This window comes from Lucilia sericata, unplaced genomic scaffold, assembly GCF_015586225.1.
Source record: "Lucilia sericata isolate MDLA Ls3-8-SP2 unplaced genomic scaffold, ASM1558622v1 Contig000364F_arrow, whole genome shotgun sequence".
Classification (NCBI taxonomy): domain Eukaryota; kingdom Metazoa; phylum Arthropoda; class Insecta; order Diptera; family Calliphoridae; genus Lucilia; species Lucilia sericata.
Genome location: NW_023994383.1, coordinates 330,990 through 348,482, shown reverse-complemented (window position 1 = coordinate 348,482; position 17,493 = coordinate 330,990). Strand labels below are relative to the sequence as shown.

The window sequence follows — 17,493 nt, the reverse complement described above, 5'->3', positions numbered from 1 at the left end:
TAGTCTAGTCTATAGTCTAGTCTATAGTCTAGTCTATAGTCTAGTCTATAGTCTAGTCTATAGTCTAGTCTATAGTCTAGTCTATAGTCTAGTCTATAGTCTAGTCTATAGTCTAGTCTATAGTCTAGTCTATAGTCTAGTCTATAGTCTAGTCTATAGTCTAGTCTATAGTCTAGTCTATAGTCTAGTCTATAGTCTAGTCTATAGTCTAGTCTAGTCTATAGTCTAGTCTAGTCTATAGTCTAGTCTAGTCTATAGTCTAGTCTAGTCTATAGTCTAGTCTAGTCTAGTCTATAGTCTAGTCTAGTCTAGTCTAGTCTAGTCTAGTCTAGTCTATAGTCTAGTCTAGTCTAGTCTATAGTCTAGTCTATAGTCTAGTCTAGTCTAGTCTATAGTCTAGTCTATAGTCTAGTCTATAGTCTAGTCTAGTCTATAGTCTAGTCTATAGTCTAGTCTATAGTCTAGTCTAGTCTATAGTCTAGTCTATAGTCTAGTCTATAGTCTAGTCTATAGTCTAGTCTATAGTCTAGTCTATAGTCTAGTCTATAGTCTAGTCTATAGTCTAGTCTATAGTCTAGTCTATAGTCTAGTCTATAGTCTAGTCTATAGTCTAGTCTATAGTCTAGTCTATAGTCTAGTCTATAGTCTAGTCTATAGTCTAGTCTATAGTCTAGTCTATAGTCTAGTCTATAGTCTAGTCTATAGTCTAGTCTATAGTCTAGTCTATAGTCTAGTCTATAGTCTAGTCTATAGTCTAGTCTATAGTCTAGTCTATAGTCTAGTCTATAGTCTAGTCTAGTCTATAGTCTAGTCTATAGTCTAGTCTATAGTCTAGTCTATAGTCTAGTCTATAGTCTAGTCTATAATCTAGTCTATAGTCTAGTCTATAGTCTAGTCTATAGTCTAGTCTATAGTCCAGTCTATAGTCTAGTCTATAGTCTAGTCTATAGTCCAGTCTATAACCTCTCAGAGTCTAATCTCTCACAGATACCAAATCCCACCAGATTAAATAATTCAACCCCCTTTATCTCTCCAGCTTTGTAAATAATTTAATTTTCATTATTTTGATTATATTTTGTCTAATATGTTTAGAATAGAAAACCGCATAAATTGTAACAAACACCCAACAAAAAAAAATATGTATTAGTCATCCGAAAAACACACCTCTTGGGTGTTGAATAAAGTTATCAGAGATTTAACTTTATTTCATTTCTTCTTAAATATTTAACTTGTCCATAAAATAATCAAAAAAAATCTTGACAAAAGAATTTATTGCACTTTATTTTATCATAATATTTTCTAAGTGCTTAACTATGTTTTGCAAATCAACTAGAATTTATGGAAAAAATAAAGTTCATCGATCTCAAAAAAAAAAATTAATTTAACCTTGTATTATTATATAGGATGCAGTTGAACAAATTACACTTTCACTATTCAAAATATAGTTGTTGGCTTAAGTTTTACTAAAGTCTATTGTGGCAACCATTTGCAAGTAAACTCCTGGGAATTGGCCTTGATGTTACCACTTGATACACAAGAGATTTACAAGATCATAGTTTTAGACAATGTGAGTGATGTGACAAGTTCAGTGAGATAAAGTAATTTGTTAATATATTTAGTACTTAATAAAATTAGACAAAAGTATAGTTCGTGAACTTTTAATAAAGTCACTAAAAAGTAAATATATAGTTGAAAATTGTTTATTAAAACAGCTAGAGAGCAAGTCTCTCATTTATTAATTACTCATCCTATTTAATAAAAAAAATTTAATAAATGTTTTAGATAAGAACCTTATGAATCTTTATTTTTCTTTATAATAAGTACATTGAGTTGTTTTAATTATTTTGCATATTTTATAAAAAAAAAAATTTTAACAAATTTATGTCAAGGTTATAGTGTAGATTATTTATAACATTTTAATAAGCGGAGCAAACAAAAACTTCCCAACTCCAGGAAAATAATTTTAAAATATATTTAATAAAACAATGACGACTAGAAAGTGCCCTACATAGATTCCTATCAATCTTCCACATTTTAAACTTTTCTAACAATTTCGAATCTTAAAGTGAACATCACACCATATGTAGTCTTCAGTCCAGTTTATAGAGTATTTTTTAATGTAGTCTATAGTATTGTCTATAACACAGTCTACAGACTAGAATGTAGACTATAGACTAATCTATAGTCTAATTATAGTCTAGTCTAGTCTAGTCTATAGCCTAGTCTAAGTCTAGTCTAGTCATAGTCTAGTCTATAGTCTAGTCTATAGTCTAGTCTATAGTCTAGTCTATAGTCTAGTCTATAGTCTAGTCTATAGTCTAGTCTATAGTCTAGTCTATAGTCTAGTCTATAGTCTAGTCTATAGTCTAGTCTATAGTCTAGTCTATAGTCTAGTCTATAGTCTAGTCTATAGTCTAGTCTATAGTCTAGTCTATAGTCTAGTCATAGTCTAGTCTATAGTCTAGTCTACAGTCTAGTCTATAGCCTAGTCTAAAGTCTAGTCTATAGTCTAGTCTATAGTCTAGTCTATAGTCTAGTCTAGTCTAGTCTATAGTCTAGTCTATAGTCTAGTCTATAGTCTAGTCTATAGTCTAGTCTATAGTCTAGTCTATAGTCTAGTCTATAGTCTAGTCTATAGTCTAGTCTATAGTCTAGTCTATAGTCTAGTCTATAGTCTAGTCTATAGTCTAGTCTATAGTCTAGTCTATAGTCTAGTCTATAGTCTAGTCTATAGTCTAGTCTATAGTCTAGTCTATAGTCTAGTCTATAGTCTAGTCTATAGTCTAGTCTATAGTCTAGTCTATAGTCTAGTCTACAGTCTAGTCTATAGTCTAGTCTATAGTCTAGTCTATAGTCTAGTCTATAGTCTAGTCTATAGTCTAGTCTATAGTCTAGTCTATAGTCTAGTCTATAGTCTAGTCTATAGTCTAGTCTATAGTCTAGTCTATAGTCTAGTCTATAGTCTAGTCTATAGTCTAGTCTATAGTCTAGTCTATAGTCTAGTCTATAGTCTAGTCTATAGTCTAGTCTATAGTCTAGTCTATAGTCTAGATAGTCTAGTCTATAGTCCAGTCTATAGTCTAGTCTATAGTCTAGTCTATAGTCCAGTCTATAGTCTAGTCTATAGTCTAGTCTATATAGTCTAGTCTATAGTCTAGTCTATAGTCTAGTCTATAGTCTAGTCTATAGTCTAGTCTATAGTCTAGTCTATAGTCTAGTCTATAGTCTAGTCTATAGTCTAGTCTATAGTCTAGTCTATAGTCTAGTCTATAGTCTAGTCTATAGTCTAGTCTATAGTCTAGTCTATAGTCTAGTCTATAGTCTAGTCTATAGTCTAGTCTATAGTCTAGTCTATAGTCTAGTCTATAGTCTAGTCTATAGTCTAGTCTATAGTCTAGTCTATAGTCTAGTCTATAGTCTAGTCTATAGTCTAGTCTATAGTCTAGTCTATAGTCTAGTCTATAGTCTAGTCTATAGTCTAGTCTATAGTCTAGTCTATAGTCTAGTCTATAGTCTAGTCTATAGTCTAGTCTATAGTCTAGTCTATAGTCTAGTCTATAGTCTAGTCTATAGTCTAGTCTATAGTCTAGTCTATAGTCTAGTCTATAGTCTAGTCTATAGTCTAGTCTATAGTCTAGTCTATAGTCTAGTCTATAGTCTAGTCTATAGTCTAGTCTATAGTCTAGTCTATAGTCTAGTCTATAGTCTAGTCTATAGTCTAGTCTATAGTCTAGTCTATAGTCTAGTCTATAGTCTAGTCTATAGTCTAGTCTATAGTCTAGTCTATAGTCTAGTCTATAGTCTAGTCTATAGTCTAGTCTATAGTCTAGTCTATAGTCTAGTCTATAGTCTAGTCTATAGTCTAGTCTATAGTCTAGTCTATAGTCTAGTCTATAGTCTAGTCTATAGTCTAGTCTATAGTCTAGTCTATAGTCTAGTCTATAGTCTAGTCTATAGTCTAGTCTATAGTCTAGTCGATAGTCTAGTCTATAGTCTAGTCTATAGTCTAGTCTATAGTCTAGTCTATAGTCTAGTCTATAGTCTAGTCTATAGTCTAGTCGATAGTCTAGTCGATAGTCTAGTCTATAGTCTAGTCTATAGTCTAGTCTATAGTCTAGTCTATAGTATAGTCTATAGTCTAGTCTATAGTCTAGTCTATAGTCTAGTCTATAGTCTAGTCTATAGTCTAGTCTATAGTCTAGTCTATAGTCTAGTCTATAGTCTAGTCTATAGTCTAGTCTATAGTCTAGTCTATAGTCTAGTCTATAGTCTAGTCTATAGTCTAGTCTATAGTCTAGTCTATAGCCTAGTCTATAGTCTAGTCTATAGTCTAGTCTATAGTCTAGTCTATAGTCTAGTCTATAGTCTAGTCTAGTATAGTCTATAGTATAGTCTACGGCCTAGGCTGTAGTCTAGTCTATAGTCTAGTCTATAGTCTAGTCTATAGCCTAGTCTACGGTCTAGCCTTTAAGACTATTATTTTTCGGTGCTGCAAAAGTTCATAATAATTGTGTAGGGTACAACAATTATAAAAATATCTAAAAAGTACACACAATGTAATTTTAAACTGATAAAAATTTAAAACAAAAGTCATTTAAAAACTAAATACCGCACATACCCGTACATATAACAAGAGTAGAGGAAAAGAGTGCACTAATTTGGAGAAACAAAATGAAATAAGAAAAAAAAACTATTAGAGCAGCAATTAACATTATATAGAAACAAAACCCAAAACAAATTAAATAAAATATCATTGTCGCACTGTCATATAAACCAGAGCAAACAACAACTTAATTAACAAAATTAAACCGAAAACGGGCGCAAGATACACACTCAGTAATAAATACACTTCACTTTTATTATGCCAGTATCAACTTTATTCAGTTAATTTTGGATTTTATTTTTCTTCAAGTGTCAGTTTTGTTTGACCAACACTTGAACATACAATTGAAAACAATGGCCAAAATGTTTAAATACTTTTTTCTTACAATTTGATAATTTTGAATTTTTTGGCTTTTTTTAGATTTTAAAGTTTTCTTAAGCTAATTTCAAACAATAATTGTATCAAGATTTTTATCTTAAAAAAAAATACCAAAACAAATTCATTTTTAAAGTTTTGCAACCAGCAAGCTTAGCTTACGAAAATCAAATATACTCGGTATCTATTAAAATTCACATGATCTTTAGAGTGGGCGCTTTTTTAAGTAAAAAAAAAAAAAAAACTTTTTAAATATAAAAATATTTTTTTGTTTCTAATTCACTTAAATACAAGTACTAGATGCCTTTTTTGTTTTATTATATTTTAATAGTTTATTTTTTTTGTAATAAAATTTATTGTTTTATTTTGATAAAAGTAGTTCAGTTCAAGGGGTCATTCGAAGGCGTTATTAGAGTGGACTATTATTCCTTGGTTAAGCTTGTATTTTGTAATTCATTGTTTTAAGGTTTCTTTTTTTAGTATTTAGCTTTTTTTAAATTTTTTGGTTAAGATTTTTCAACTGATATAGTTAATGGTACTTGTTGTTTTATTTATATCATTTTTAATACATTAAAAAAACTAAATCTTCATTTTAAAAAGGTGCATTTAAAGTTTAGTTCAGTTATACACATATACAACTTTTTCAACTTTTTCAATGTTATTGTAACCTTTAAAAAACTACTGAAGGAAGAGGAATTTGGAAACCTTCAATTAGATTTCAAAGCTTTTTAGAATTTATTAAAACTTGCCGAAATGTATACCGATGGATATAGACAAAACCGTAATCGATTATATATGTATTTAGTCTCGACTAGTGTGGTATATAAACTCGACTATATCCAAATCTTAAGTTTGGTCTATTGTCTCGACTTTGATCTGCGCTAAAATCTCGACTATACTTTAGCCTAAGACTCGACTTTGGTCAACTCTACAGGATCGACTATATTGAAATCAACAATCTGGTCTATAGCCTCGAATATAGTCAGATCTATAAGCACGACTTGGTTTAAGCTAAAGTCTGACTATAGCCTCGAATATAATCAGATCTATAAGCACGACTATGGTTAAAGCTAAAGTCTATACTATATTAAGGTCTATAGCCACCACAATATTCTAATCTGTAACCTTGACTATAGTTATAATCAGGATTGAAGTCGAGGCAATAGTCCGGGTTGTAGACGAGACTATAGTTAGGTGAACTATAATCTGATCTAAAGCCTAGACTATAGTTTGGTATATTTTCTCGACAGGTCTATAAGATTAACTATGGACTCGACTATATTCTGGTCTCAAATTTGGTTTATTATCTGGGCCTATAGACTCGGATAGGATCGAGTATATTGAAATCTAATGTCTGGTCTATAGTATGGATAAAAATCTGATCTGTAATCTGGACTAGCGAGTAGTCTAGACAATATTCTATAGCCTCACCGTTATTCTATTATATAACCTCAATTTTTATCGTAATTAGGATTAAAGTCTGCGACATAGTCCGGTCTATAGTCAAGACTATTATCAGTTTTATAGTGTGGATTATAATCTGATCTATAGCCTAGACTATAGTTTGGTATTTTGTCTCGTCAGGTCTATAACCTCGACTATAGACAGGACTTGCACTACACTACTGTATAATCAATGGCGGCACTTTAGGCAGGTTAATAGTATTGGTTATAGTGTGGTCTATAGTCTCAACTATAGTCTGGTTTCTAATCTTAACTATAGTGTGATCTGTAGCCTCGACTATATTCTAAACTATCTGCAGTCTGTTTTATTGTCTGATCTGTTTTATTGGATTATAATCTGATCTATAGCCTAGACTGGTCTTGCACTACACTACTGTATAATCAATGGCCGGACTTTAGGCAGGTTAATAGTATTGATTATAGTGTGGTCTATAATCTCAACTACATATAGTCTGGTTTCTAGCCTCGACTATACTCTGACCTAGTTATAGTCTATTTTATTGTCTGGTCTGTTTTAAATACCTTCTATCTTGATCATAGTCTAATTTGGTCTATAGTTTCGACTATTGGTTGGTGGATTAAGGTAGTAATTCACTGTGTGCAGTCAAATAGAGTTGATAGGATTCCGTTTTGACAGGACCACTCTACACATCAGTATTATATAGTTTTAAATTCGGCCTGTAGCAGTAAGAAATCTCAGAGGGTTATTGAGTTTTGAACCATATATGTACCTCATCTAGGTTGGATATGGAATCTGTTTCTCTTGGCGGCAAGAGTAGGGCATTCATAGAGAAGATGGATCTGCTTATCTGTATAGCGCCCAATGTTCAGTTATCACTGCCAGCAACATCGATATATCCTGCCTATTCCGGGTTATATGCTGCGTAGAGCGTTTCTCATTGAAAGAAGGCCACATTAACTTGGCGCCTCTGGTCTCTATACTGGACTATAAACTGATCTACAGTATGGTCTATAATCTGACCTAGAGCCTAGTCTACAACCTGGACTACAGACTGGTCTATAAGCTAGACTATAGTATGACCTATTGTCTCTATTCTCATTCCCTCATTCACAAACAATTTACAAATCTATAGAGATTTTAAAAGTTTTCCTTGTATGGTCACTTTATTTACAAAGAATTCTTGTTAATAAATGCATTTCTTTATACTAATGCATTTCTAACAATTAGTAGTTGAAAAAATTGCGCATTTCATAGAACAAAGAAATTTAATATTGTATTACTAATTACGACCGCAACTGTAACTATTTAAAAATTTGTTTTCTTCTTATAACTGCATAAAATAGTTCTACTAAAATAAAATATTAGTAATACACCAAATGGATGGTTCAATTATACTTTTAAGTGCAAAAACTTTCTTTAACTTTAATTAGTAATCAAGTAAAAAAAATAAATCTGAAAAATAATTTGAGACTTCCAAAGGAATTTCACTGAAAAAAACACAAATTAATTTTTAATGCAATAATACTTTATTACTTTGAATAAATTTCTCTATATTAAAATCCACATTTAAAATTTAACAAACTGTTCGTAAATGTGGTATATTTCTACTTATAAACGCATTATAATCGCAGCAGAATGTCCAACCTAATTGAACGGTATTAGTAAATGTTAATGGACAATCGATTACTTGACATACATCTGGTGGTGGTTGAACTCGGCCTCGATGATGAATATTATTAAAAGTTAAGAAGACAACCGATTGTTGTCTATTTCTTACTATTTTATATATCCATAATGGTATGGGTATTTTGCGTGTATCTTGCAAAAACATTGGCACCCAACGGCCTCTAATATCTTGTAGCTTTACAACACAATTTAAATCTGTAGGTCGAACGCCATCCAGGTTACAATCTAAAACACCTGTGCAAATATCAGCCGGAGTACGAGTATAATCTCGGGCCCATTCTTCTATGCGTCTCCAATTTCCGTTGTCTATGGTTTTAAATTGGGGCATGACATTGATCATGTTAAAAGTGGAACGTTTGTAATTTGTTAATGTAAAATCGGCACTAGGTGTTAAGTGGCCACGATCAATAATGTGATCAAGATTGCCTTCAATCATTTTGTTTTGTGTAGAGCCCAATAGTTTGTTAAATCTTTTAACAGTAACTTTATGGTCAAAGGCATGAAAGGTGTCACCATAGAAAAAGTCATCAGGACGGAATTTTAAAAAATCTGGACGAACTCCAGCTATATAAAATAAATTTTAGAGTATTCGTACATTCAAAAATTATTTGAGGAAAAACTTACCCATAGGATATGCTTTATTAATAGTAAATACGGTCCGAAGATGTCTATGATCGAAACACACTTGATAAGTTTCCAGAAATTGTCTGTGCTGATTAATTTGTATGTTGAAACCTATTCTATATAATATGTACGGACAATGAGGAGCATTCGCTGCCGGTACTTGAATTCTTTCTGGTCTAATACTAAAATTTTCTGGGCAATTATCTCTCAAAGGCACATTTTGATTAAATCTGTTTCGAGCATCACAGTTAACTGTTATCAGTCTGGGATCCCTATTACACAGCATAAATACGTTACTATTTTCCGCCACATTATGATCTCTTAACAGTTGATATTGATTACGTCCCTCTTGTACTAAGAGCAAACGCCATTCGTTCAACCAACGTCCATTATGATAATTTAAATTACATGATAGCGATATTGTTATAACATTTAGATAAAATAATATTTTAATAAATTTCTTTAGTAGAGCCTTCATTATTAACAAAGTTTCTAGTGCAACTGAATAAATAAAAATGAATTGTCTTAAATATTACCTACAGTGAGGTTTAATAGAAGAGAAACTATAAATATTTGCAAAAGCAGACGTATTAATAAATAGATTTGTTTAGCGTATTTATTTCTGTTTGCTTCTAAATTGAATGAGTAACTTTTTAAAATGAGAATAATGATATAATCGTAAATAAAGTGACCAGATTTGGAAATTTGTATACCCTTAGTATACCCATCTTAGTCTATAGTCTTGTCTATAGTCTAGTCTATAATCAAGTCTATAATCAAGTCTATAGTCTAGTCTATAGTCTAGTCTATAGTCTAGTCTATAGTCTAGTCTATAGTCTAGTCTATAGTCTAGTCTATAGTCTAGTCTATAGTCTAGTCTATAGTCTAGTCTATAGTCTAGTCTATAGACTAGTCTATAGACTTAGTCTAGTCTAGTCTATAGTCTAGTCTATAGTCTAGTCTATAGTCTAGTCTATAGTCTAGTCTATAGTCTAGTCTATAGTCTAGTCTATAGTCTAGTCTATAGTCTAGTCTATAGTCTAGTCTATAGTCTAGTCTATAGTCTAGTCTATAGTCTAGTCTATAGTCTAGTCTATAGTCTAGTCTATAGTCTAGTCTATAGTCTAGTCTATAGTCTAGTCTATAGTCTAGTCTATAGTCTAGTCTATAGTCTAGTCTATAGTCTAGTCTATAGTCTAGTCTATAGTCTAGTCTATAGTCTAGTCTATAGTCTAGTCTATAGTCTAGTCTATAGTCTAGTCTATAGTCTAGTCTATAGTCTAGTCTATAGTCTAGTCTATAGTCTAGTCTATAGTCTAGTCTATAGTCTAGTCTATAGTCTAGTCTATAGTCTAGTCTATAGTCTAGTCTATAGTCTAGTCTATAGTCTAGTCTATAGTCTAGTCTATAGTCTAGTCTATAGTCTAGTCTATAGTCTAGTCTATAGTCTAGTCTATAGTCTAGTCTATAGTCTAGTCTATAGTCTAGTCTATAGTCTAGTCTATAGTCTATTCTATAGTCTAGTCTATAGTCTAGTCTATAGTCTAGTCTATAGTCTAGTCTATAGTCTAGTCTATAGTCTAGTCTATAGTCTAGTCTATAGTCTAGTCTATAATCAAGTCTATAATCAAGTCTATAGTCTAGTCTATAGTCTAGTCTATAGTCTAGTCTATAGTCTAGTCTATAGTCTAGTCCAACGGTTCCCAAATGGGGGTCCGTGGACCCCTAGTGGTCCGTAGTAAAATCCTAGGGGGTCCGCGAAGACAAACAATATTCTGCTTTTATGTAATAATCCCAGATTTTTTGGTAACTTTTTGAATTTTATTTTTCGGTTGTTTATCAGGAAGAAGCTAGGCCCTACAAATTTATTGTATCAGGCAATATCTTACTCTATATTGTATATAGAGTAAGATATTGCCTGATATGTAATTTTTATTTCCTGTATATGTAGTGAAACAATGTTTTTTATTTCAGACGGATAATGATCTGTCTTACAATTAAATAAGGGATACTGGTATTCCGGACTATGAAGTTAGATCACATTTCATAATTCAAAGACAAGCTTATACCATATTTAAGTTTGTCAAATTGTAAGCAAAATTGTTCTTGTTTGTAAGGACTAAAATTATATATTTCAAAAACTGAGCTGACTCTTTATGCACCTTCAATACGTTAATTTAGTTAATTTTAAATATAAATATTTCCTTCCGACGTGATACAAAGATTTTAACTTGATTTTATCGACCAATATTATTAAATTAACATCAGAAAATCCATAGCGTTTCGCGTAAATATGTAGGCAAAACCATGCAGTAAAAGTGTTCATGTCATATATTATGCGGATAATGCATTCCACAACAACATGGATGAAGTCCAACTTTCTTATATTATTTTCCCGAAAAATTAGCTCACTTTACCCCTCTGCAATCGCAATAAATTTTTGAAACGTGACTCCTTAAGCACATGCCGACAATATTTGATAAAGAAACCTTTTTGTTACCTTGAAGAAAAATGAACATGAAAGATCTCACGATCATAAAATTAAACATCATGTTAACATTTCAACAAAGAAGTCTTTCTATCTTCAAAACCATGCAATTAAAAACCTATCGGGAATATTTTATAGATATGACATCTCTACATTTATTTGACCTAGAGATTTATGGACTAGGTCAATTTTCGGACGAACAATTATTTAGAACAATAAGATATCAAAATATGTATGGAGGTCCGCGAAATTAAATAAGTTCCTCAAGGGGTCCGCGAAGTAAAAACCGGTGGGAACCGCTGGTCTAGTCTATAGTCTAGTCTATAGTCTAGTCTATAGTCTAGTCTATAGTCTATAGTCTAGTCTATAGTCTAGTCTATAGACTAGTCTATAGACTAGTCTATAGTCTAGTCTATAGTCTAGTCTATAGTCTAGTCTATAGTCTAGTCTAGTCTAGTCTATAGTCTAGTATAGTCTAGTCTATAGTCTAGTCTATAGTCTAGTCTATAGTCTAGTCTATAGTCTAGTCTATAGTCTAGTCTATAGTCTAGTCTATAGTCTAGTCTATAGTCTAGTCTATAGTCCTAGTCTATAGTCTAGTCTATAGTCTAGTCTATAGTCTAGTCTATAGTCTAGTCTATAGTCTAGTCTATAGTCTAGTCTATAGTCTAGTCTATAGTCTAGTCTATAGTCTAGTCTATAGTCTAGTCTATAGTCTAGTCTATAGTCTAGTCTATAGTCTAGTCTATAGTCTAGTCTATAGTCTAGTCTATAGTCTAGTCTATAGTCTAGTCTATAGTCTAGTCTATAGTCTAGTCTATAGTCTAGTCTATAGTCTAGTCTATAGTCTAGTCTATAGTCTAGTCTATAGTCTAGTCTAGTAGTCTATAGACAAACAAATTTTGTTTGAATAAACCCTAAAAAAACTTTGAACTAAAAAATAAGTTTTACGAAGGACCAATAAACATGCTGGTCCTTGAATTAAGTTTAAATTCTTTTAATATTAATAATAATAATAAACCTTATATTCAAAAACACCTTTAAACCTTGTACCGAAATGCTTTTGAATCTAAAGTTTTGTTATTAAAAACCAAAAATTCATATTACATAGTTTAACTTTAATAATTGAACTAGTTTGCTTTACAGAAAATAATATGTTCTTATCGGAAACTGGTATCAGTGTTTTTAAGAAAAAACTTAAACTTCTAGTCATATCAAGGCTAAAAATGCTATAAAAAGAAAAATAAATAAAAAAAAAAAAAACAGCCAAAAATATACGAATATTTAGCATATGACTGAGTGTTTGACTTTTGTCAATAAAAATTTTATTTTTCAGAATGTCTATGTTACGGTTTTTGTTTCGCAATTTTGACCAATATAAATTCAAGTTTTTTTCGTTGTAATAACTGACTTTATTAAACAAGGTTATTAACGCATAACGGTTTTAATGCAATATAATTTTATAATTTATGACTTGACAATTAAAGAATTTTTTAAAAGAAAAAAAATGGTTTAAACATCGTCAGGGTTAGAGAAATCAATGCCTAGAATATAATGTAGACTATAGTCCAAACTATAATCAATAACATAGTTGTAGTATAGACTATAATATAGACTGTAGTCTGAAGTCCGGACTATAAATTAGGCAATCGTCTGAAATATAACCTACAGTCTGAACTATACAACATACTAAATAATAGACATATACTAATTAAACTATAGTCTGTGTATAAAGTGTGTGCCTGGGCAGTAGACTAGATTATAGTCCAGTTTATAGTCCAGAATATAATCTGAACTATAGATCAGACTATAGCTATATTTACTATATAGTTTACAGTCTAGCCTAGATTATAGACTATACTATAATATGTAATATAGACTGTACTATATACTATAATCTGTACTATAGTCGGGACTATAGACGAGACTTTAGTCAGGCAATAAACTATGCTATAGTTTGGACTATAGACTTAACTATAATCTGGAGAATAGACATGACTAAAATCTAATATTTAGACTAGTCTATAGACTATACTATAGTCTGAACTATATACTAAACTGTAATCTAGACTATAAACTATACTGTAATCTAGACTATAGACTAGACAACAGGCTTGATTATAGATTTAGCTATATCCTAATCTGTACTATAGACTGGCATGTAGTCTGGACTATAGCCTTGTATATAATATATACCATAGATAAGACTATAGACTGGACTATAACTTGACTATGGCCTATACTATAACCGATACTATAGTCCGGATTTTAGATTAGAATCTAGTCTGGTCTATAGTTTAGACTATAGACCAGAATACAGATAACACTATAGTCTGGACTATAGACTAGACTATAATCCGGATTATTTATTACACTATAATCTGGACTATAGATTAGTCTCTTGTCTGGACTTTACACTATAGACATTTTTATTTAGAACAAATGAATACAAATCTATATTAAGTGTAAAATTAAGATGGTCATTGAGGCACTTGTTATCACAAAAAAAGGTACTTTTCGCTACAAGACCACTTTATAGGAACTTTAATAGGTTTTATATTTTCAAAAATTTGTTGTTTTTTTACGAAAATGTAATTTCACTTACCTTAATTTGTTACATCTTTCAGAGTTTTGAAGAAGATTTCTGTCTATCACACACCTAATTTGCATATTTTTAATCATTCTTATTACACCACACCATAATTTTAATTTTTTTTAGCTTTGTTATTTTTCAACACTTTTTTTATCATAAAAAACATAAACAAGCTTTTCATTTTTATTAAATTGCAAAAACAAAATGAACCCGGCATTAACATGCCATTAAAAAGAAAAAACAAAAAAAAAGCAGCAGTAATAATAAAAACAAAAACCTTGTTATTTATTTTATTATTATTGTTGTTATTGTTACTTTGGAATAATGCAAGTATTGTAATTAGTTTATGCAAAAGAAAAAACAATAACAACTATTAGGCGACAAAAACAACGTAGTATTTGCAATTTACAACAATAACAACACAGAGAGACGACAGACATCATTGACATTTTATTCTTTTCTTATTAAAACACAATCACACACACTTTAAACACTTTTATTGTTGATTTTAAGGCACAAAACTATTAAAATTTTATATTTATTTTATTATTTAACAATTATTTAATAGATTAGTTAAGTTTTTATAATTATTTAAAAGTTATTTACTAAAGTTTATTAAAGTTTAATTATCACTACAATAAACCGAACTGCTTGCTGCTGGCGGCAGTAAACAAAACTGAGCCAACAAACATTAACGACGGCGTTTAAACCAAACATTTCGCCGGCAGCTTAAAATCGACGTTGTATGACGGTTAAGTTTTCAGTTTTTTAAATTTGTTTTTAACCGTATTAAATGGAAACGAAATCTGAGTGATTTAAAATTGTGATTTTGAAGGCAAATATTTAAAAAATCGGTATTTTTTAAAATCTCTGCATATTATCGAGACTTAATACTATTTAATTAAAAAAAAGCAAAAAAAAAGGTAAAATCATTTTTGATATTTTTAAAAAAACACATACATAGTTATGCTATGTTTCTACTGAGGCGTTTTGAACAAATCGAGTGGATTTGGGCAAAACTAGTTAAAATCATGTTGATTTGCCATAAAGTTAAAGCAAATCTAGCAGATTTCAAGTAAGTATAAGTATATCAAACGAAAGTCTCCAAATCTGAAACATGTTCAAAAATATCTGAAAAATCAAGGTTTTTCCGAAATTAAAATTGTTTGTAAAGTAACGTATAATACTTTATGAATACAGTTAAATTAAGGTACTCAACTGGTGTCTACTTTTAGGTGCGCTTATTTATTTGTGACTTTAATAAAATACGTCAAACCGATATTTCTGTGCACAGCAATTTCTCCTCTAGAGATTACAAACCAACGATTACGATAACTTATTAAATGATAAGAAAAATTCCAAACATTTCATGAGAACTTATGGGTACACAACAACAATTGTGGTCAAATTATTTTAATCAATATTTTGATAAAAACAAAACATATTTAAAGCAATTTTTAACACAAAATAAATTTAGTTTTAAAACTAATCTCTTTTCACACTAATCTTTCCCCACAATACAATTCAAATAATGTCGGCTGATCTACAACCAAAATACATTTCTGCCAAAGAAGTGGAAAAACTGCTAACCTGGCCGCTAGTAAATGCAGCCGTAGAGGAGGCTCTAAAAGCCACCGGACAAACAGAAATAGATCCAGCAAATCTACAACATTCCTATGCTGTACAACCGGCCCGTTCCAGTACTCCCTGTGGTGATCGCACTAAGCTATTAATGTGTATGCCCGGATTTGTAGGCAACTACCAACTAGGTGACCCCGCCGGCAAAAAGAAAAACACCATAGCCTGCAAATTGGTTACATCATTCGCCTCCAATCAACTGCGCAAACCACCAGTACCCAATATCTTGGCCAATATTTTACTTTTCAACACTGAAACTGGACAATTGCAATGTATAATGGATGGCACTCAAATTACCGCTTGGCGTACGGCAGCCGCTTCTATAGTGGCTACCAAATATTTATATTTCAAACGTTTTCCTGAAGGTGTTAATAAAGCCATTAAATTGGCCATCATAGGCTGTGGTGTACAGGGACAATCTCATGCCTTGGGAATGTGTAAGACATTTAATGTTATTGATGTTTATCTTTACAATCGTACAAAAGCAAAGGCCGATCAATTAGCCGATAAATTAAAGGCGGAATGTGTCATCCGGGTTCATGTTTGCGATTCAGCCGAAAAGGCTGTACAGGATGCCGACGTGGTATGTGTGGGTACTTATTCGCCTACAGCATTAATCAATTATGAAATGCTTAAGGGCAGTGATGTTCATATAAATAGTAAGTATTTGGACAAAATCAATAAAATCTTTAGTAAATATTTGTTTACCTTTGTAAATTTTTTTACAAATTTTAGCTGTCGGCGCTGGCCAGGTTCATTTTGGTGAAGTAGCTCAGGATATTTATGACCAGAGTGTGGTATATGTTGATTCTATGGTTAGTGCTAAAGTGGAGTTGAAAGATTTAAAGGCTCGCATTATAGGCGAAGTTGGTGAGGTTATACGCAATGGCAAGAGAACGGAAAATGAACGTATAACTATCTATCAGTCGATGGGTAAGTTCCTGGCAATTGGATTGAAAGAATTGGAATTTTATGAAAAACTTGCAAAAAATTTTAAGAAACTTAGAACTTCTCTTAATAATAATGGGGACTCACAGCCCGTTTAACAATCTATATGATAATTTTAATATTTTTCTTTTCCAGGCATTGCTGCTGAAGATGCCACTGTTGCTCAAGCTATTTACGATGCTACAATTAAGGATAATAGTTGTCAATGAAATACAATTTTCTTATAAAAACACTAAAATTGTAGTAAATATTTTCATTCAATAAACAGATCAAATAAGACGGATGTTCCATTCCATTAGAAAATTCAAATCATGTTATAACCTATATCTATCTATCTATCTATCTATCTATCTATCTATCTATCTATCTATCTATCTATCTATCTATCTATCTATCTATCTATCTATCTATCTATCTATCTATCTATATCTATTTATCTATCTATCTATCTATCTATCTATCTATCTATCTATCTATCTATCTATCTATCTATCTATCTATCTATCTATCTATCTATCTATCTATCTATCTATCTATCTATCTATCTATCTATCAATCTATCAATCTATCTATCTATCTATCTATCTATCTATCTATCTATCTATCTATCTATCTATCTATCTATCTATCTATCTATCTATCTGTCTATCTATCTATCTATCTATCTATCTATCTATCTATCTATCTATCTATCTATCTATCTATCTATCTATCTATCTATCTATCTATCTATCTATCTATCTATCTATCTATCTATCTATCTATCTATCTATCTATCTATCTATCTATCTATCTATCTATCTATCTATCTATCTATCTATCTATCTATCTATCTATCTATCTATCTATCTATCTATATATCTATATATCTATCTATCTATCTATCTATCTATCTATCTATCTATCTATCTATCTATCTATCTATCTATCTATCTATCTATCTATCTATCTATCTATCTATCTATCTATCTATCTATCTATCTATCTATCTATCTATCTATCTATCTATCTATCTATCTATCTATCTATCTATCTATCTATCTATCTATCTATCTATCTATCTATCTATCTATCTATCTATCTATCTATCTATCTATCTATCTATCTATCTAT

At 31.0% G+C, this 17,493-nt stretch overlaps 2 protein-coding genes across 2 annotated transcripts; one reads left to right on the top strand and one right to left on the bottom strand.

The window, feature by feature from the left end:
• Positions 1 to 7,916: 7,916 nt before the first annotated feature.
• LOC119604120 lies at positions 7,917 to 9,227 on the bottom strand. The gene is made up of 2 exons (XM_037956581.1): positions 8,714 to 9,227; positions 7,917 to 8,653 (listed from the first exon to the last, which is right to left on the bottom strand). The coding sequence occupies exons 1-2, from the start codon at positions 9,189 to 9,191 to the stop codon at positions 7,977 to 7,979; spliced, it is 1,155 nt and encodes a 384-aa protein (XP_037812509.1). The 5' UTR covers positions 9,192 to 9,227; the 3' UTR covers positions 7,917 to 7,976.
• A 5,959-nt stretch (positions 9,228 to 15,186) lies between these two features.
• LOC119604121 (ketimine reductase mu-crystallin) lies at positions 15,187 to 16,663 on the top strand. The gene is made up of 3 exons (XM_037956583.1): positions 15,187 to 16,091; positions 16,168 to 16,365; positions 16,516 to 16,663. The coding sequence occupies exons 1-3, from the start codon at positions 15,326 to 15,328 to the stop codon at positions 16,587 to 16,589; spliced, it is 1,038 nt and encodes a 345-aa protein (XP_037812511.1). The 5' UTR covers positions 15,187 to 15,325; the 3' UTR covers positions 16,590 to 16,663.
• Positions 16,664 to 17,493: the final 830 nt, after the last annotated feature.